We start from the raw sequence: 22,943 nt of genomic DNA, 5'->3' as shown, positions 1-22,943 counted from the left end.
TGGCCTCAGATACTGGCTATGTGACCCTGGGCAGGTCACTTAACCCTGTTTGCCTCAATTTCCTCATCTGCAAAGTGAGCTGGAGAAGGAAATGGCAAACCACTCTAGTATCTTTGCCAAGAAGACTCCCAAATGGGGTCACAAAGAGTCAGACACAACTGAACAACAGCAATAAAGGAAGGCATTAGGAGCAGATAGTTCTTAATAAGAAATGTCTCTTCTATTTCATGATTAATTAGCACAATGGTCATATGGGCCTCTACACCAGATTTGTATGCCCTTGTATAAATGATAATCTGAATTGTGTTAACTCTCTAATAAGTAAGGATAGGATAAGAAGCTAGTCTTCCTAAAAAATGTAAGGAGTCATTTCTAACTTTTTACCAATTAATTTTTTAGGTAATTACAGTCTTCCATAGTTGGGAAATGATATAATCTGTATTAACCAGGATCATGATAATAAGTCTAAGAATCCTCTTCCAAAAAATTCATTGCATGCAGTAGCCCCAGTCCTGCTTTTATTAGGGAAGCAGCGATGTGGTATAGTAGAAAGAATACTCAATTTGGAATCAGAAAACCTGAGTTCAAATCCTGCCATCTATCACCTGTGCGACCTCCCTAGTTCTCCCCCCCAATGTAAAATTAAAAAATTGATCTACAGAGGGCAGCTAGGTGGAACAGTGGATAGAGCACCGGCCTTGGAGTCAGGAGGACCCGAGTTCAAATGCGGCCTCAGACCCTGGGCAAGTCACTTAACCCCAATTGCCTTACCAAAAAAAAAAATTATCTAGATAAACTCTCAAGACTTTCCAGCTCTAAATCTAGTATCCTTGATTTGTTGACAAGGACATACTAAGTGGTAACTATGCAGCCCAGCTGTACAGTGGTTTGAGAAATCAAGTTCAAATGTTGCCTCAGACATTTACTTAGATATGTGAGCCTGGGCAAGTCACACCTTGCCCTGCATATAATAGGTGCGTACTAAATGCTTGTGGACAGTACATCTCTCTTAGCTTCAGTTTCCTCATGTGTAAAATGAAGATAGTAATAGCACCACCCTTACAGGATTGCTGTGAGGATCAAATGAGATCATACGTGTAAAATGCTTTGAAGACTTAAAAGAACTAAGTGCTGCTTGTTATTATTAATAGCAGACATTAACTAAGCACTCAGATGTGTCAGACCTTGTTATACGTCTGTTGTTCTAGGAACAAAATAGCCCTTGTCCTCAAGGAGTCTACATTGTTCTAAGGGGAAGGGGGAAAGAGCATCTCCTTAAATATGCAAATGTAAAATAAAGAAAAATAATGAGAGTGAGTGGGGAACATTAATGAATCCTAGAGGAGTGCTTTTAATGCTGAGGGTTATCTTTTTTTCCTCCTTTGTGTGTTTACAGAAGATTCAGGCTGGTGTGGATCACCCAAACGGTGAAATTAAACCAAAGAGTAGGAGGTGGGGCCATGTTTCCAGGTCAACAAAGGATTCTGATGATTGGGATGATTTGAATGACCTCGATTTCAGTCCTTTCCTCACCAGAACTGATCTAAAAAATAAGAAAAGACAGAGTGATGAAACTCTCTGTAGGCAAGTTTTATATTATTTTCTTTCTTTTTATTATCATTTATATGTTTATATTGTCATTTCTCAGAGTTTATGCATGTGGTATACAAGCTCTGGCAGATTCTCCCGAATTGGAAAGACTTCCAGGAATAATCCTGATATTGGACTGTATTTCTCTTGTGCCAAGGGCCAGCCTAGCTAAATTCAGAGGGTCATTGCTAGCCACTGGGCTGCAAGGGGATGAGTCTTCCATCCCAGCAGCTGGCTAAGGCCATCTATTGAGTGGTATAGGAGCTTTGATATGTATTGTATATAAGAGCAACCATTACAAAATCACAAATGCCTGAAGTAATGATCTTGCACTGGTGAAAATCACTCTGTGAAGATCGTTACTCTGGAGCTAAAATAAAGCGTGTTGTCTTGTTACAGATTTGAGAGTGTTTTGGACCTGAAGCCTTCAGAACCCATAGGTACCGGTAACAGTGCACCCACCCATACTTCCTATCAGCGACAAGACACCCCAACACTGCGATCTGTAGCCAAGCAGCATTACTTGAAGCACTCTAGATACTTGCCTGGTAAATAGAAATTATTTGTCTTTAACATTATAGGCACTTAATAGATGCCTGTTGATTGGTTGGTTGATGATAAATCAGTGACGTTCCTAGTCCAAAAAAATGTACTTTAGAAGGCAAGACAAACTTTTAGTGGACTATGTAAGAACTAATGAAAACACTAGAAGAACAGTTGTTGAAGCCCATGAGTCATAAAGCCATCCTATGCCACGTAGTTTCCAATTTCCTACTCTTAGATTTAGGCATAGTGATAAGAATGTGGGGCAGTGTTTTGTTTTTGGGGGGTTTTTTGTTTGTTTGTTTGTTTGTTTGTTTTCAGGCAGTTGGAGTTAAGTGACTTGCCCAGGGTCACACAGCTAGTAAGTGTCAGGTGTTTGGATTGAGACTGGGTTTGAACTTAGGTCCTCCTAACTTCAGGGAAGGTGCTCTATCCACTGCACCACCCAGCTGTCCCCATGGGGAAGTGTTTTTTAAAAGAGTTGATGACCATCTGTGCTTGAGAAACAAGGGAAAAGGGTGAACACAGGAAATAAATCCTTGTCAAAGTAGCTGTTGACCTTCAGTTTTCTAATGAGGAACCGAAGCTCTGCCTGGAATAACATTCTCAGAATAAAGGAAAGAATTGTCTTCTAGTCTGCTTAGAAAACTCTTCAGAATGGTCTTACCAGAAGTAGTCTGCCTTTCAGCCTCTTGACAAAAAGTGTTTCAGCTAGGAAATAGTAATAGACATTTTTGTTGTTCATTTTTCAATCATGTTCGACTCTTCATGACCCCATTTAGGGTTTACTTGGCAAAGATACTGGAGTGGTTTGCCATTTTCTTTTCCAGCTCATTTTACAGATGAGGAAACTGAGGCAAGCAGGGTTAAGTGACTTGCAGAGGGTCCCAGTAAGTATCTGAGGCCAGAACTGAATTCTGGAAGATGAGTCTTACTGTCTCCAGACCTAACACTCTATCCATGGCGCCACCTAGTTGCCCACTAATAGACATTAGTCATGAGAATTATGATGTACTACTCTTGGGAAACTTTTCTGTTATATGGATCAAATATAGGTTCATCTGAGTGGTTACCAATTTGGATTAAGTATACTGAGTCAGAAAGTCAGGCAGATAGTCAAAGGCAGAGAGATAATACGCATGGGAGCCAACCTTGGATTCAAGAAGATTCAAAGGTACAGCCTTTGACACATATTAACTAGAGGAAGCTGAGTGGTGCAGTGAATAGAATGCCAGGCCTGGAGAAAGGAAGACTCATCTTCATGAGTTCAGATCTGGTCTCAGACACTTATTAGCTGTGTGACCCTGGACAAGTCACTTAACCCTGTTTACCTCAGTTTCCTCATCTGTAAAATGAGCTGGAGAATGAAATGGCAAACCACTCCAGGATCTTTGCCAAGAAAACCCCAAATGGAGTTATGAAGGGTTGGAAATGACTAAAAAATGACCAAACAATAGCAAAAGATAATTAACCATTGGCAAATCACTTAATTTATCTATCTCTATTGTAACTCTCTCTTTCTTACTCTCGCTTTCTGTCTAAATTTACTGAATCTAAATTTGAGCACCATCCAGATAGGCTTCTATGTAACCTGCATGTCATACTTACATATCTCCCATGGCCAATAAAGTATATGTGTAAAATATATACACTTATCCAAAGAAATTTTGTGGAGATAAAAATCAATAAGACTTGGCAACTTTCGTGGTTGGTTTTATAGGAACTGTTTAATTGTTTATTAAATTAAATGTTTAATTTAATTCAGGTTTTATATTATTGCTTTTCTGAACCTTGATATAAGACTAAATATACAAATTACTTTTTAATTGTTTCCTTTTAGGGATAACTATTAGAAATGGCATACTTCCAAATCCAGGCAAGGATTTTCTTCCACCTAATTCATGGTCTGGTTCTAGTCTCTCTGGAAAATCTTCCGGTTCAGTATCAGGAATCAGCAGAATGAGTTCAGGTGAGTAATAATTAAATGCTGAAAGGTAGCAAGCAGATTACACTGGATTTAGCAAATTCACGAGAGGAGTTTAATGCAGTTAAGGCCCTTGTTTTTGCCCTTTCAGATTTTATTGTATTGCACTTAGCATTATTTTCTTCTCTTGGGTGGTCTGTAGAAACTACTATGACAACATCCCTTCCCTTTCTACCTTAGCTGATTCCCCCCCCAAATGTTCTCTGTCATGCTTCCCCTTCTAGTTTCTGTATTTCCTCACATAAATATGTCTTTTTAATATAAAATTCTATTCTACTTCCCCTTTTGATTAATCATAGATTAATTAACCTTAATTAATTTTAATTAATTAATTAATCTTAAGAGCTATCCATAAAGGGAAATTTTCTAGTCATGAATTCCATCCAACTATGAGGTTGAATTTGCTTACCAGTATTGGAAATTCATTAGTTAACCTCATCACGGTATTTTATATTTTATGCATATGTGTATAAAATATTTGAGACTATGGGTTTTGTTTATGGCTTTCTTCTTGGATATCACCTTCTATGAATTATTGGTTTTCTCACTAATACATTCTTATTCCTCTTTTGTGTCTTCTGTTTGTTGTTTGTTTTTTGTGGAATCTGACTTGGTAGATATCCAAGAATAGTTTTTTCATTTCCCTTCTATTCTCCAGTGTAATGCCTTCCTGATCAGATTCACAAGACCCCTAGCAAATATATTTTTTGATCAGTATTTATTAGGTGCACTCCTTTCTGACTGAAGCAGCTTTCTTTCTTATATTTAAGCCTTGGTCCAAAAGACTGAATTCCAATCTTAAACACAATCTTCTATTACTGCCTAAAAGTTTATCATTCCTATATTTTAAGTGATAGGAAATCCGAATCCTCTTTTTAGACACCGTCTTCTTTTACATTTTTTTTTCTATTTTTCATTTTGTAATTCTTTCTTTTGTTTTTATATCACTTTTATTGTGAAATATATTCCTCCCCTATCCAGTGAGCTATTTCAGTAACAAAGAATAAGAACAGAAAGAGGAAAAAACAAAATATTTCAGCAAAACTATGAAACACATCTGCTGAATCTGACAGAGTATATAATCTTCTGCACTCATAGTACCCTCCCTCTGCAAAAAAAAGTAGGGAAGTGAATTTTGTAATATCTTCCCAGAGAAAATTAGTCATCCTAATTCCACATTGTTCAGTTTCCTTGTTAGTGTTCTTTCCACATATAATCATTGAGTATGTTGTTTTCCTGACTGTTCTTACTTGACTTGGTATCATTCTATATAAGTGTTCTAGTATCGCTCCAAATTCATTGCATTCGCCTTTTCTTATAGCACAGTTCCATTCATATACCACAATTTCTTTAGCATTTCCCGCAATTGATGGGAACCTACTTTCTTTCTTATTCTTTGCTTCTCTAAGTGCTATCATGAATCTTTTGGTGTACATGGGAGGTCTCTTTCTTTGAGCTCCTTGGGTAATGTGTTATCTTGTAATGGGATCTCTGGATCAAAGATTATAGCCATTTTCATCATGTTTAACCTAATTGTAACACATTTCCAATAAATTATCAAATCTTGACATTTCTACACAACATCCCGCACATCTGATGCTTTCTTAGTAGTCATATAGCCACTACCTTAGTTCAGTTCAGCTGCCTCATCACCTCTTGTGTAGACTATTGCAAAAGAATCTTCATTGATCTCCTTCTTTCAAGACTCACTGTTCCAATCCATACTCTACACAGCTGCCCAAGTGATATTTCTAAAGCTCAGGTCTCCTCATGTCCCTCTCATACTCAATAAATTCCAATGGCTCTCTATTACTTTTAGGATAAAATAAAAACCCCTCTGGATGGTGTTTAAAGTCCTAAGCAATCTTTCCAACTTCAAGCCATTTCCTATGTCTGAATTTCACTCTCTCTCACTTCCCCCTCAGAGAATCCCTCACTTCCTTCAAGACTCAGCCCAAGCATAACCTTCTACAAATAACACCAATTTCCCCCTTTTGATTTATGTGGGACTGGACAACCCACTCCCGCCTTGGATTGATTAGCTATAAGCCAAATCTATAAGGTTTTTTCACATATTCATAATCAGAATTTCATAAGTCAGGTTACAGGTCGAACTACTTAGAGGGCTCATAATGGATAATTTTGAGAAGAGAGATTTGCATGTCTCTAAGATAACCAAAAGAACTTAAACATAAATTAACATCAAGTCCCCTTGTTTTCTAGTCACCCACTCCCAATGTCCATTTAATCAGCAAATTTTGAGTCCGAGATGTCCCAGGTAGTCGTCTGGTCCCTGGATATCTTCTCTTGTACATTTTGGAATAGTCTTTCATTCTCAGGGCAACTACGAAGGGTTCAGTGAACCAAAGGTCCACACGGACTATTTGTGCCCAACCTGTGGTAGAACGTTCCGAGCTCATATTGGTCTGATTGACCGCAGTCAGACACACTAAAACTTGACTCTACCATAGTGATGTCATTTTAGTCCTCTTTAAAGACAAAGGACAAAAACAACAACAGTGAAGGGAACTCTTCTTCTCTCATTTCAAATCACTTGTAGAGGTTGCTAAATAATTTTGCTAAAATCTGCTAGTCACAAGACTTAATACAATTTAGCACAGTCTCTTAAATTTGGTTCTCCAGTCCTGAAGCTTCAGAGAATTTCAGAGTTTTTTTTATATACCACTTGCTGTTTTTATCTTTACTTAAACCCTGTACCTGATATAAGAATCTTAAAAAAAAATTCATGAGGGTCTAACTTGTAAAATGAACTCTTCTGTCTTTTAAAATTATCAGATACTTTGAAAATAAAAACATAATTTTACCTTCTTTACAATTATTAATACAATTTTATGTGTAAAACCCTTAATCCAATTTTGGAAACTTATTACTGAAACATAACCAAAACCTGAATTTTCATACTAGATACATTTGGAAACCAATCATAAACATTTGTATATAGTTCTTAGAGAAAAAAAAATCTAATCCTGTTGCTTTCTCGAAATTTACTGTTCCATTTAATTAGAAAACTTTTACATTACATCTTTGTCTTATTACTTTGTCTAATTCCCCCTTTTGTAGGATATTATGCATATATTATAATTTGGCCACACATACAGATTAAAATTGAAAGATTTTTCATACTTGCATCCTATTTTAGTAACTCAGAGATATTCTAATATCAGTCTATTAATTAGTAGATTTAGCATTGTATTTATAAAACTTCTACAACTAACCTGCCCTTATTATAGAAATTTGATATGAAAGGAAAAGGAGGGATATAGTTTTAACAATGTCAAGATTCATCCCCTCAAGGTCACAGACTGACCTGACATATATCATAACAGGGAAAAAACTCTTACCTCTGTTTGATTCTAGGCACGAGTCATATATAACAGCCAGTCATGTAGTCACAGTGTATCAAAAGCTGAGGCTTATGATTAACCAGGTAGGAAAATTTCCTGTTCAGCGAGGAAATAACACAATGAGGAAACTGAGTCAAGAGGACTCATGCCAGGGTCATCCCCAGAGCTTTTCCCAGGCACAGACATCTACCTTCAGCAGTTCCTCAGATGGCAGCACGTGTCATTTTCTACTACTTTATGACAGCCAGCCCTGTAATCAAAACTCAAAACAATAATAAATTATAGTCCCAAGAATTTTTACCTCAAAAAGCAAAATTTCTCTAACTACATCTTAGGGCTTGAATATCTTTACTTGTGTTTCCCTTACAGTTAACACTTCTTTTGTCCTTTGCTTATAAAGGATACGTTAGAGCTAACCACATTCTGGAGTTTCAGACATACATCAAATACCTGAGTTAACTCATATTAATATATTGAAGTTACATCTCTAAGCCACAATATACATGTTCATAATTTTTATAAGTAGTAAATATTTTCAAAGTAAAACTCTTTATTGTGGTAAACTTATTATAATTATCTGTTTTAAAACAATATACCCCATAATGCCTGTTTTTGTCACATTCTTTTAAAAGGTCAATTCATAATCTAGATTAAAAGGGAAGTTAATATTTAACAGCATTTCTGATAGAATGGTTTCCCAAAGTATTTTACGATAGAGAATTTAGAAATACAATAATAACATGCACAATATCATGTATTTAAAACAAGAAAGAAAATTTATTACCACATGATACCAATTCAGCCAAATATGTTTCCAAATTATCCTACACAGAACATTATTAATCTTTATTGCTTTGTAATTTTATACTAATCATATCTACAATCCAGTATGTAATACATTCAACTTAAGAAATCATTTTAATAATAGTCAGCATTTATATAGTGCTCACCAAATGCCAGTCACTGTGTTAAGCACTTTACAATCATTATATCATTTTGATCCTAGCAACAGTCCTTGGAGGTGGGTAGCATTATTATTTTCCTCTTTACAGATCAACAAACTAAGGCAAACAGAGATAAGATAACTTGCTTAATATCACACAGCTAACAAATTTCTGAGACCAAAATTCAAGTCATGGTTCCTTGCATATTTTCCAGCGTTTTCATTGCTGTTGTGATTGTTCTCTAACACCTTTATTTAAGAACCTGATCTGAGATGAAAGGGGTTAACAGGGTTAGTGGAGGAGGGTCTTTGAGCTGGGGTAGAAGTCAGAGGGGAATCTGTGAGCTTGGAGTGGGGATGGATCTGGGGGTCCCTGATATAAACAACCTTTTCTCTTTTCGTGGTCAAAGAAAGATAAATAAGAGGCAGATACTTAAATTTCAGATAAATTTTAAAATGTAAACCTTATATCTTTTTTTTTCCCTTCATGCTAAGCCGCCTTCCTTCATTACACCAAAACAATAGCTCTATCAATCTTCGGGCAGTGGTTGGGGGGAATGATCCATTTACCCCTGAAACTTTTACAGAATTTATGATAAAACTATTACCTGATCTCCTAAAGTCTTCTGTTCCTCTTCAGAAACATTATAATCTCTAGCAATTCTTTTGGGTAACTTTGGGCATCCCTCATGCCTGCACCACCAATGGCTAGGAGGTGGTGGCAGTTTTGATGAGTCTCACTACATGCTGGATGCACATGCAGGGAAGACAGCAGAACTCTCCCTTGTTCATGCCAGGTTGGCAAATGAATGCCCAAGTATCTCATAGAAGGGCTTCATCACCTTTTATCTTCCTTTGGCCATTACTATGTGAACACTTTCCTGGTGGCACAGATGATTCTACCCCATCAGTCCTTGGAGATCAAAAGGTCCAGCTATGCTCTGTATAGGAAGAGCCTTATACCTGTTACTTAACTCCAGACATTTAACAATTCTATACTCTTTGTAGGAAGAGCCTTATACCTATTACTTAACTCCAGACATTTAACAATTCAATGATGTTAGACTTAGAGTCCAGAAGACCTGGATTTGATTCCTACCCAGACACTTAGTAGCTGTGTGTCCCTGGGTTTTACCTCTTTGGGCCTCAGTTTCCTCATCTGTAAAATGAGGTAATTAGATTTGATAACCTCTTAGGTCCCTTCTAGTTCTAACTCTAAGGTCCCATGATCCATTTTTCCAGTGTCAAGTCAAATCAGTAAGCATTTATTAGCTTACTATGAACCAGGCATTTTGCTAAGTTCTAGGAATACAAATATAAGAAGAAAGAAAGACAGTGTTTGCCCTCAAGGGAAGCTCCTGTGGTTTCCTCATCCAAACATTCATTATTCCTTGTGGCCTTAACTTGTGGAATATCCCTTCCTTTCCCTCTACCTCGACTCCAACTTCCTTGTGTTGGTAGAGAAACCTGCAGAGTCCCAGGAAAAAATGTTTGTGTTTTTTTTTTTTTTTTTTTTTTTGCTTTTTTTTAGGAGGGGAAGGGGAGAAAGGGCAGGGCCTCCCTGCTCCAAAAAAAAGATCCCAATACTTGCAAAGTATAGGGGTTAAGAACTGGTGAAACTTCCTTCGGCTCTGAAAATACTGGAGAGAGGGTACAAATTTGGCCTGGGCCGTATCCATATCTGCCTGAGGTCTCTATGTTGAACAGCTTCTGACATGTTGGAAGTAAGAAAAGCTGGTAAATTCCAGGTAATGTTTGGCTCTAAGGGTTAGATTGGTCAGGCTAACATGTGAAATGGAGCTGAATGCCAATCCATGTAGTGCCTTACTATCAAATGACTCCACTGAGTTCCCCTATGCCCCCTTTTTTGTTGTAAGTGGGGCAACCGCAGGATAGGAGGCAGGGAAGACCAGTTCCCTGGAAAGCATTTATGTTTTGTGTAGGGACAGAATGCAGGACTTGTATCTAGGAAGACCTTTCTTCAAATCCTGCCTTGGATACTTATTAGCTGTGTGACCCGGAGCAAGTTACTTAGAGACCTAATATTTTTATGCCTCAGTTCCCTCAATTGTAGAATGAAGGGATGGAATTTAATGGCTTCTAAGGCCCTAGAAAGAACCTAGTGAGATTTTCACACCACTGAAGGCATGGGGGAACTGAGACTGATGAGAAAACAGCCTATGTGTGTCTCCTGTCACACACTCACTGAGTGGATGCCATTCGTAACTGTTGGCACACTTAAAATTGTTATTTCCCTTTTCCTTTATTTTTCTGAGTACCTATAATTGTATTTGAATAAGTTACATGTGTGTATGATGAAACTCTGCAGTGCACCCCTTCTCATCCTCTGTGCTCTAAACATATTCTCCTTGTTCTTCATACAATAACATTTCATCTCCCACCTTTGCCTTTGCACAGGTGTGTGCCCCATACTTGGAATGCCCTCCATTATCACCTCTTAAAATTCCTAGTTTCCTTCAAAGCTTAGCTCAGACACCATCTCCTACATGAGACCCTTCCACATCCATCCAGCTCCAAGGGGCAGCTAGGTGGCACAGTGGATAAAGTGCTGGGCCTGGAGTCAGGAAGACCTGAGTTCAAATTCAGACACTTATAGTTGTGTGACCCTGGGCAAGTCACTTCACCTTTGTTTGCTTCAATTTCCTCAACTGTGAAATAGAGATAATAATAACACTTACCTCCCAGGATTGTTGGGAGGATCAAATGAGACAATAAGTGTAAAGTGCTTTGCACGTTAAGTTCTTTATAAATGTTAGCTATTAGTAATAACAGAACTCTCCCTCCCCTCCCTTGTAGTTACTTTATCTTTATTTACTTTTTGTATCTTTATTTACTTATTGTGCACATGTTATTACATCCCAATATAATATGAGCTGATCCTCAGGAAGTCCCATGGTTTATATGGCGCCTCACTAATGGACTTTCCTTCCTCTTGTTGTAACCCAGTTGTTTCTGGCTATACAGGATCTGGCAGACTGACAGGTAGCTATCTCCCTTCATTTCTGAAAAAAGAAGTGGGTTCTGCGGGACAGAGAGTGCACCTAGCTCCTATTTCAGATCCTTCTCCTGGTAAGTTCAGTTAACACGACGCATTAATTGTGCACACAGTGGTCCATTTATACATCCCACAACAGCTAGACAGAAGCCTCGTTTCCAAACAGGGAAGACTCAATGTCTTAGAATTTCTGGGCACTACCCCTATCACCGCCCCCCACAAAGGCTAGATAAAGAGAGGTAGTGCGAGTGTGAGGCAGTGAGGAATGTGGTAGAGTCAGACACTTCCTAGAAGACAGAGCCTGGAAGTAGATGGTTGGGTTTCTGGAAGATAGGACTTCACCATCTTCCCTACCTTTCCAAATGCAGAAGAAAATAGTCCACACACTTCTTTGAGCAAATGTCTGTGAAAGACATATTTATTACTTTATAAGCAATTTGTTTGAAGTACATTCCCTCCTCACCTCTGAATCCTAGAATCTTTGATTTCCTTCAAAGCTGAGCTCAAATACTACATCTTACAAGGGGTCTTTCCTTATCCTTTCTGCTGTCTTAGCCATCTTAGTGGCGCAGTGAATAGAACTCTAGCCCTAAAGTCAGGAAGACCTGTATTCAAATCCAGCCCTAGACACTTCCTAGCTGTGTCACCCTGGGTAATAATGCAGTATTGCAATAGAGGTGACACTAGGTGGTGCAGTAGATAGAGTGTTGGGCCTGGAGACAGGAAGACTTATCTCCCTGAGTTCAAATCTGGCCTCAGACACTATCACTTAACCCTGTTTGCCTCAGTTTCCTCATCTGTAAAATGAGTTGGAGAAGGAAATGGCAAACCACGCCAGTATTTTTGCCAAGAAAACCCCAAATAGGGTTACACAGAATTACATGACTGAAAAACAACTGAATAGTAGAGATAGAATTTAGGGCTATGTGATACAGGGGCATTCACCCTCCTCCACCTTGTGGCTATTTGTGAAGTGGTTTAGAGCCATTTTTTACAGGTAGTTGGAGGGGTTTGGGGGAGAGCTAAAGAAGGTCACTGCTTTTACTCCACCATCTTGGTTCCACCTCTGTGAAGTGGTTAAGTTGCAAATATGGCACATTAGGCAAATTACTTAACTCTGTCTATCTCAGTTTCTTAACTATAAAATCGGGGAGGGGGGGAAATAATAGTATCTATCTCCCAGGGTAGTTGTGAGGATCAAATAAGATAATGTTTGTATCGTGTTTTCCACTTATATTCTTGTTCAGTCATGTCCAGCTTTCCATGACCCCATGTACCACATAGCATGCCAGGCCCTTCTATCCTCTATGATCTCTCGAATTCTGTCCAAGTTCATGTTTGTTGTTTCCTTGCAACTATCTATCCATCTCATCCTCTGCCATCCCCTTTTCCTTTTGCCTTCAGTCTTTCCCAACATCAGGGTCTTTTCCAGTGAGTCCTGTGTTCTCATTATGTGACCACAGTATTTAAGCTTCAGCTTGAATATTTGATCTTCCAATGAATAGCCTGAATTAACTTCTTGCCTAACTTACAGTAGCCACTTGTTAATGCTTCCTTCTTTCCCTTCTGTCCCTCTTAAAATTACTTTGCACATACTTTGTATTTAGTAGCTTGTGTTCATGTTGTATCCTCCCAGTAGAATGTAAACAACCCCTGGAGGTTAGGAACCATTTTGGTTTTGTCTTTGTATGCCCAGCACCTGCCACAATTAGGTACACATCAGAAGTGCTCAGTAAATATTGTTGAGTACAAAGAGGGCCAAATAAAACCAAATTCCATTTCTTTCTTTTTTTTTTGATGGTCATCATTCACTTTTTTTTTTTTTTTGCAGGTTATGCTTCACTGAAGTCTGTGAGACCTCATCATAATCGACCCCTTTTCCATACTCAGCCCAGAAGCACCCCAGGATTACTGCCTCGGCCACCTGCAGCCCAGCCAGTCCATGGACGTACTGACTGGGTTTCTAAATATGCATCTCGACGATGACAGACGTAAAGCACTTTGCACTGAAAAGCAGGAAACTTTTCATCAAATAATTACGGAGAAGGAAACTGTCTCACCTGCAATAAACATGAGAAATGATAAGCAAAGGCCTCTCCCCAACATATTATAGTTATTTTCTGCAATCAAGATATTTCAATATTCCTTTTTTTTTTTTAGTTTTTTAAAAAATATTAATTTGAATCCAACGTTGTACCTTTTTTGTACAAAATTATTTTGTTCTATAACTGGGTCCTATTATTTTCTTAAACAGCAGCATTTTGTATATAGGAGATTATGTTTTGGCGTTTTATACAGGAACCTTTATAATGAACTTTAAAAAAAAAAAAGACTTTTATTTGAGGGGGGGTGTCCAGGTAATATTTTATACAAATAAAGAAATGCAGTGAAACTAATGCAGTATTGCAATATAGGTGCAATTTAGGGCTGTATTATACAGGGGCATTCACCTCCACCTTGTGGCTATTTGTGACACGGTTAAGTTACAAATATGGTACATTAGGCACATCTAGCCTGCTCTGACAAACTGCCTTGGTTTTAGTACTATGAAAGTGATTCCCAGCTTTTTCAGATCCCCTATGTTCCTTGGTTTGAGTTTGTAGCACTATGATTCCCCTCTCCTGAAAGTATTATAGCATTTCTTGAATTTCATTTTGAGAATTTTCTAGCATCTTTTGAAATTATTGATGACACCCTAAGGTATTGCAAAGTGAGGTTTGGGGATCACTGTAAGAGACCTTCATATTTCCCTTTCTATCCATTTTTGAAACAGATTAACCTGTGCGGAGAGGTAATCCTATAAGTAATTGTGTGCACACACAAAATTGAATTTTTGATAAGCAAAAGCCTGTTTAATCTAAAGGCTAGCATAGACAATTTGAGTTTGTGTTCCTGCCTCACAATGAGTGCTAGCAGACATAGACAGTGGTGTTTCACCTTGGCAGGGGAGTTTCTCTCCCCCTCCCCCCCCCCCCTCATTCCCAGTAGAATTTACCTGCCCTGCCCATCTCTAGGTCTGCTTAGGACTAGACAGTATGTAATCCCACCGTCCCTGCCAGATATTTCATGGCAGTCTAATCAGCAGCAAGAACTTGGACTCTCTCTGGTTTGCTAGGAAACCAAGTTAACAGTAATGCTAGTGTCAATAATGTATCCCATTTGAACTTAACCATTAATTTCTCTCAAGCAAAGGGAAGATAAACTGTATTTATCTGGCAGAGGCTGTTTCCTGGGAGAGGAACGTTTACAGCAATATTAAAAATGACAAAGCTGGTTTGTAGGCAGAAAACATAAAAGGTTAAGACCTATTCTTGACCTCTCTGTAGGACTCTTCTGCTTCCTTAATGGGTTCCCTAAGGGCAAAAGGGAAGGTTATTTCCAATGAAAACAAAAATATTTATGGTTATTTGGATCCATACCTGTGATTTCATCCTCATACGGAATTCCCAGTGCAGAAACTCCCTTCACAGATACAGACTAACAACTTACTGTAACCGATAGCCTTAGAACTTACTGAGGCTCCTGGAGTCAGCTGCCCACAGCCACACAGCTAGTGGGGCAGGATCTTCTCAATTCTAAGGCCAGCCTCATGCTGCCTCTAACAGAGCATAGTGATTTCAAATTTTTTGAAGCATTTGAACCTGATTAGCATTTTAATAGTGAGTGAACTCAGACTCAATACCTAAACTATTCCTTTTCAGATCTCCCAAGTTCAAGAGACACATGTTATAAATTGTTGCTTCATTGCATCAAGTCGTGACATGAAAGAATAACTAATAACTTTTCAAAGGTCCCTTATTTAAAACTGGGAGTATCTTATGCACTGAGAGTTATCTGGCTCAAAAATTTGCAGTCATCTATCAACCAACCTTACATCCTTCACTGAACCCAAGGGAGCAAAAAAAAATTTTTTTTAAAGCACACAGTGGATATGGGTTTGGTTTTTGGACTGTTATGTTTTATTGCTGGCAAACTAGCAGCAAAATTTAAAAAAGGAAATGATATCTTTATATATGCAAGCATACTTTGCAGCTGCATTTATTCATTTTATTGTATTGTATAACCAGTTGATTTCGTAAAGCAACATGAAATGTCTTTCCAGCAATGGCTTTTTTAGTATGCTAGCTAGTGAATATTTATTTTCTATCATACATCATTACAAAAATTCAGTTTACATGAAGATGAGTATATACTGATTTGGTGGGGAAAGCTGTTTTCACATTGCAGACAGAGCCCCTGGGAGACCATAAGTAAGACACATACCTTATTTCCATCAGGCTCTAATTTATGTTGAATGCATTGAATATTATAAATTCCTAACACTGGATTTGCATGTTTTCCAAAAGGCCAATTCTTATTACAGGACTATAAAGATGTTTGTACGATGTTCTGTTAAGACTGACCTGTAAGAAATATTTTTTCCTTTGTTTTTTTTTCGCGTGTGTGTGTGTGTCCATCAGAAGTCCCAACAGCTTTCCTTGGCAAAGCCCAATGAAGTTACCTGTATATAAAGGATAGAACTGTTTCATAGATGGGAAAACAATGGTTATTTAGCATTTAGTGTGACTCTGTCATCTAACTGCAGACTTAAAAGTGCTCTTTTATTTGCCAAATGGGTAAAGGACAAACTGCATATTCCAAATCTGTGTAGCAGAGGCAAATGATGACTATTTCTCTTAAGTAGAAATGAGTAACTGCACATATTTTTAGCTTTTGTTTTAATGATATTTATTTATGATGCAAGACACTTAAAAAAAAGTGATGAACTTGATGGTATTGATGTGTGACTATACCTCAGCTAATCACTTTGAAGGAAAAAGCACAGTATACTATCAGTAATGGCCACAGATTCAACTCTTACACTACGTCCAAATATGTCCAGAAACAGTAATCAGAGTTTTAAATGCAAATGTAGGCTTACCTCTGCTTTAAGAAAATCCAATATTTGGAAAAACTGGATTTAGAGAGAAGATGAATTAGTGGTGGTGGTGGTGTGTGTGTGTGTGTGTGTGTGGAGTGGGGTGGAAGGTGGGGAGGAGATTAGGAAAGATTTGTTTTGCCATAGGCTCTCTTCCATTAGCCTACCACCTTTATACATTGGGGTTATTTGGGGAAATTGTGTAGACAACTTTAACGCATATTGCCGATTCAATCCCTCACCTCTCCCATGGTTAACAGAACCTGACCCTTGATAATATTTACATGCAATTCTTGCTTTGTATGATTTAATCGTTCTCATTTTGTCTGAAAGTTCAAATACAGGTCATGTCAGGAGAGCGTCCGCACTGTGCATCCTTTCTAGACAAACTATTTCCCTCATAGAAATTATACCAGTCAGTCATTGCTTCGTGCCATTTCCAAGAAAGAACGCAGGCTGTTGGCAGCTCACTATATGAATAAAAGCAATATGTTCATGAGAAAACATTTTCACGTGCAAATCTTTTACATATTTGATGCAAATTGTAGCAACTTGGATGTCCAATAGATGTTATTGAGTTTTTAAGGATGATTTTAAAATGTTCAATTCGATGTACTGTACTTTTGTATAAGTTTATGTGAGGACCTTCTTGTAGATAATGTTACAGAAGCTGAGTCAAGGGCGAGCAACGCATTAATCCAGAATATCATTTTTCCCTGTGTGCCCTGTGCTAATTATTTGGAGCTAAAAAACTGATATGATGGCTGAGTTCAAGTCTCACCTCAGTTATGCAGTTGGTAAGACCATTTAATTCCCTGATGATTTGCAAAAATTTGAGTGAGATTATATTTTTAATGCAAATAAAGAAACAAATAAGAGAGGAAGGAGGAAAATGTCATTTGCGGGGAAAACCCACAAAATCCAATACGCCACTTGAAATAGTGTGTTGTATGGCTATTTAAAAGTACCAGTTAACTTTGTGTAAAGAAAGTTCTCTTGGCCCAAATAAAGTTACTTTTAAGAAGTGTTGGTTTGAGGGTTTTGCTTCTGTATTTGCTTTCTACCATTCAAGGAAGAGGTTGATATTTTATAATTTTGCTCTTGCTGTGAAATTCATCCACGATTTTAATATTCTCAACGACACTGAGTAAATTGACTCCCATCACATTTACAAAGTAAAGTTGCAGCAGTCTGCAGATGTTTCTCTTCTAATTTGGGAGTTTCATAATTTGATTTTTTATTCAGTCAACAGTAAATGCCTACTGTGTGCCAAGTACTGTGCTAAGCTCGGGAATACAAAGAAAGGTAAGAGACAGTCCCTGTTCTCAAGCAGTTCACAATCCAATGGGTGAGAAAACATGCAGACAACTGTACAAATAAGATGTATAGTAGATGAACTAGGGACAATCAAGAGAGGGCAGGGGAAATTAAGGGGAAATCTGTAAAATCTTGTAGAAGGTGGGATTTTAGTTGAGATCCGAAGGAAGACAAAGCAAGAGATGGAGATAAGTTGGGAAAGAATTCTAGGCACATGAGGACAACCAGTGAAATGTTGAATAAACTGAGCCTCAGTTTATTTATCTGTGAAATGATGTCAATGGAGTGAAAAGGAATGTCTCATGAGAGGAACAGCCAGGAGGTGAATGTCACTAGATTTTAGAATACACCAAGGTAGGATGTAAGAAAACTAGAAAGTTGGGAGGGGACCTGGTTTTTAAGGGCTTTGAATGCTAAATAGAGAATTTTAGCTGCTAGAGTTTACTGAATATGTGTGTGTGGCATGGTCAGACCCACACTTTAAGAAGATTAGCCAACTAGAAGACTTAAAAAAATTATGTGTATATATATATATATATATACTTTATTTTAGAATTCATTAGAAAAAATTGAGTTCCAAATCCCTTTCCTCTATCTCCCCCTTCATCCATTGAAAAGGCAAGTAATATAATATCAATTATACATGTGAAGTCATGAAAAACATTTTCATGTTAGCCTTGTTGAAAAAAAAAAAAGACAAGACAAGTAAGTGAAAAAAGCATGCTGCAATCTATACTCAGAGTTCATCAGTTCTCTCTGGATATCAATAGTATTTTTCACTCTGAGTCCTTTGGAATTGTCCTAGATTATTTGTCTTGATCAAAGTAGCTAAGTGTTTCATAGTTGATCACCATTGCAGTATTGTTGCTGTGTACAATGTTATCCTGGTTCTGCTAACTTCACATCAATTCATATAAGTAGAAGACATCTTTAAAATCTGGTTCAGAAAACCTACTTTTTATACCTTCTAATATATGTAGCCTGGATCTTCCTTGAGGGTGGCCCCCTGAAGCTGTCTATGTAAAACCATAGCTCACACACTTCCGATGTTTCTCTTTTATTCTGACCAACTAGAGGTTGCATTAATTCAAAACAAATGTATTTAATTAAATAGTATTGTTTAGTCGGGTCCAATGTTTCCTAACTCCTTGTTAGAAGTTTTCTTGGCAAAGATACTGGAATGGTTTGCCATTTCCTTCTCCAGCTCATTTTCCAGATGAGGAAACTGAGACAAACTGGGTTAAGTGACTTGCCCAGGGTCACCCAGCTAGAAAGTGTCTAAGGCCAAATTTGAATTCAGGAAGATGAGGCTTCCTGTGAACTGAGTGTCTGAGGCCAGAGTTGAATTTGGGTCTTCCTGACTCCAGGCGCAATGCTCTATCCACTCAATCACATAGCTGCCTCCAAAGCGAACAGAGGTTAAGTAACTTGCAAACAGAGGTTAAGTGACTTGCCCAGGGTGTCGCATAGCTAGTAAGTGTCTAAGGCTAGATTTGAACTCAGGTCTTCCTGATTCCTGGCCTGGTACTCTATCCACTGAGCCACCCACCTGCCCCTAAATTAATGTAAATAGTATAGCAAGGTAAATAACAAGGAGAATTCCCCTTCCTTCTTTCCCACTTCTCCTCCCCCCAATAATACACTGGGGCACACTGTCACTGATTCCTATGCCACTAGTAGGAGAAGAGAGGGAACACAGGAATTACTAGGCAAATCTCTCACTCTTAGCAATGCATCTTAGCACAAATGTCTCTTCCCTGTACCTGCCACCTTTCCATCTTTTCTGTTCTGGAACCATAATCAAATCAATCCTGATATTGTTCCTGCAAAGAATATAACAATCTACCCTCTCGTGGTTTCATTTACCCTCTTGGATAACTTTCTAAAACAAAATTCTCCTTCTGTCACCCCAACCCAGATGCCAGACCTGGAGTCAGAAAAACTCATCTCCTTATGTGACTCTTGACAAATTACTTAACCTATATCTGCTTCAGTTTTCTCATCTGTAAAGTGGGTAATAATAATGGCACCTACTTCTCAGGGTTGTTGTGAGGATAAAAATGAGATGGTACTTGTAAAGGCCCAGCTAGATGGCTCAGTGGATAGAGCGCTGAGCCGGGACTCAGGAAGACCTGAATTCAAATTTATCCTCAGACACTCACCAGCTGTGTAACCCTGGGCAAGTCACTTAAGCTCTGTTTGCCTTAATCCACCAGAGAAGGAAACGGCAAACCACTCCAGTATCTTTTGCCAAGAAAACCCCATGGAGGGTATTGGCGTGCTGTGACTCAAGGGGTCACAAGACCAAACACACACACACACACACACACACACATACATGTATATACATATACTATTTTTATTCCACCCATTGTTCTTAAATTCTGCCCCTTAGGATTAAGGAAAATCAAGTCTATTCTGTCTTCCAAATGACAGCCTTTCAAATACTTGAAGGCAGCTAGCATGTCACTCCTGAACCTTGTCTACTCTAGGCTAACTATCCCCAGTTCCTTTAACCAACCCTTATGTGGCACCAGCCCACCCTCACTGAAGGAGCACTTTGCTCCCTACACTTCTCCAATGGACTATCTTTTAGTCACCTATGTACGTGTCATACCCCCTTACTAGATTGTAAATTCTGTGCCTGCAGGAATGATTTCATATCTAAACCTGGCAGCTGTCCCAGTCTCTTGTGCATGTAGGAGTCAATCAAGGTTGAACTGATTTTGTAGTTGAAAGAATGTTAGCTAATAGATTGATATCAAACTGGACAAAAATTGTCAAAGTGACTACCCTTGGGCTCAGGTTCAATATATGTACACACATATATACTTTAATCATTTACTTAGATTCATTAATCATTTACAGGGGGCATTTTTTAAGTTTACAGATGCAATAAAGTTAGTAGGGATATTTAATGTCTTAGATAATGAAATCAGGATCCAAAAATCCTCCCAGAGGTTAGAACAGGACTAAAACTAAGATGAAATATAATAGGGACAAATAGAAAGTCCTATATTTGGATTAAAATAAAAGCCATCTGCATAAGTAGAATACTGGAGAGAGACGTAACTAGATAGCAAATTCACATAAAAAGACTCAAATCTTTTAGAGGTTGTGTTTTTAACCTGAGTCCAGCAGACCACTGCTAAAAAAGAATGCTGTCTTGGGTTTTTAATAAAAAGAGTGATGGTTGAGATAATCTTTGCCTTGGCCCAGAGCAGGAGTTCTTAACTTTTTTTGTATCATGGATCCTTTTGGCCATCCGGTGAAGCCTATTCTGAGGTCTCTTCTCAGAATAAGATTTTTAAATAATTGAAGCAATTGCTACATTTCAATTAGAGGTTAATGAAAGTAAAGATGCATTTTTTTCCATACCCAAGTTCACAGATGCCTTGGAATCTATCCATAGACCCCAAGTTAAGAACACCTGATCTACAGACTGTATCTACTTCTGAATGATGCACTTTAAAAGAGATATTAACATTTGAGAAAAATCCAAAAAAGAGTGAACACTACAGTGTGTCTTGAAACCATACTACGTTATTGTTCAGTCACATCTGACTATTCATGGCCCCATGGATCAACTGTTACTGGGATTTTCTTGCAAGGATACTGGAGTGGTTTGCCATTTCCTTCTTCAGTTTTGTGCAGGCAGGGGTTAAGTGACTTACCTAGGGTCACACAGCTAGTAAGTGTCTGAGGTTACATTTGAACTCTGGTCTTTCTGACTCTAGGCCCAGTGCTCTTATCCACTTCAGCACCCAGTTGCTCCATACCACAGAAGGTAGCATTTAAACGAACTGGGGTAGGTCAGCCCAGAGAAGACTTAAGATAAGCATAATTCCCTTCTTCACTTATACAAATATACTCCAGCCTCCAATTTCCATCAAAATTCTGTTCACATGACAAAGCTTTGTTCAAATGCTGAAGCCTCCACAAAGTTATGCCTGACCATAGACTTAGATTTGTATGAGACCTTGGAGATTGTATAGTAAGAGAGAGGTTAAGTGTTTACAATTTCCCTCTCCAGTGATAAATGAATGTCTTTAGATTTTTGGACTCTGATCAATGCACATTAAAAGTGAGGGGAGGGGGAAGAAGGCTCAGTTGGCAGATTTGTTTGTTCTGTTTTGCAATTAACAAAAGGGGAGTGACTATTGCAAAATCAAATTTTTTTTTCCTGATTGCAAAATCAAATTGAACACAAGAAGAGTTGACTGCGCTACATTTGGCATATTGGATTTCTTTTGGTAACTCCAAGTCTTTCCCTGAAACAAAAGCTGATCTTTTTATTACTTTCCTTTTAAAAAAAAAATGAACTTAATAAATATGAACATTTCCATATACAAAGAAAAACAGAAAAAGATTGTATATGAAACCATGAATGTTTCATTGATTTCTTTCCTTCCCTTCCTTTCCCATATAAACATACACAGATAGTATATGTTGTGTATGTGTATGTGTGTATGTATATACATATGTTACTTGTTTATATATTATTTACATATGTGTGTATACACTCACACATATACTGTCTTTTATAGACAAAGTCCTTCCACAAGCAAAACACAAGCTGATGGTACAGGTATTTTCCCATTATTTTTGGACTTTCTTTCATTGTTTTGTCCCCATGCAAACTCCTTCCTATGATATAAGTAGAGAAAAGAAATCCCGAATTAGTTAGGAATTTACTCTTCAGAACAACACAGACTACGTGCTTTCCTGCAGGACAGTTCTTCAGATAAATAAAGCTAATAATGGTCATATTCTCCCTAAATCTTCTCTTTTCTGAGCTTAACCGTCCTAGTCCTTTCAACCTGTTCTCATGTTTTGGCTTTGACCCTCGTTATCTTTGCTACCCTTGGTATTCTCTCTAGAATATGAACTTCCCTTTTAAAACGTGGCTTTCAAACCTGCACACAGTGACCCAGATATAGTCTAACGAGTACAAATACAGAGAGTAGAGAGAAAGTGGAGGAAGAACTGGAAACTGAGAGGTGGATAGGCCGCCAGATAAAGCTTCTAATACTCTAGTTTGAATGAGCATAATTTTTAGAGCCTAGCAATGTTATTGAAAGCTTTAAGGTAGCTTTGAAAGAAGCTTAAATCTGCCTCCTTGTGGCCAAAATCAATGTCTGCTTTGAGGTTTTTCTTGTTTTCACCGACAATATTAGCAATGATAGAAATTCGATTTATTTTTTTTTACCCTGGTCTCAGTCTCTGCCTTTGCTCTATCTCTGTCTCTCTGTCCCTCTCTATGACTG

General features: G+C 38.0%; 1 protein-coding gene across 6 annotated transcripts in view; it reads left to right on the top strand.

Moving 5' to 3' along the window:
* ICK (intestinal cell kinase) overlaps positions 1–13,591 on the top strand; it is a 91,381-nt gene extending 77,790 nt beyond the window's left edge. For 3 of the 6 annotated variants that reach the window (XM_027852961.1, XM_027852960.1, XM_027852962.1), the window contains 5 exons: positions 1,397–1,584; positions 1,990–2,138; positions 3,974–4,102; positions 11,393–11,515; positions 13,273–13,591. In XM_027852961.1, coding sequence (XP_027708762.1) covers positions 1,397–1,584; positions 1,990–2,138; positions 3,974–4,102; positions 11,393–11,515; positions 13,273–13,427 — 744 coding nt within the window. In that variant the 3' untranslated portion in view covers positions 13,428–13,591. The remainder of the gene's footprint in view (positions 1–1,396; positions 1,585–1,989; positions 2,139–3,973; positions 4,103–11,392; positions 11,516–13,272) is intronic. The other 3 variants (XM_027852963.1, XM_027852964.1, XM_027852965.1) reach the window with 3 other exon arrangements.
* Positions 13,592–22,943: the final 9,352 nt, after the last annotated feature.

Source organism: Vombatus ursinus, unplaced genomic scaffold (assembly GCF_900497805.2).
Source record: "Vombatus ursinus unplaced genomic scaffold, bare-nosed wombat genome assembly UNPS02009835.1, whole genome shotgun sequence".
NCBI lineage: Eukaryota > Metazoa > Chordata > Mammalia > Diprotodontia > Vombatidae > Vombatus > Vombatus ursinus.
Note: the sequence above shows the minus strand (reverse complement) of the source record. Positions and strands in the feature narration are given on the sequence as shown.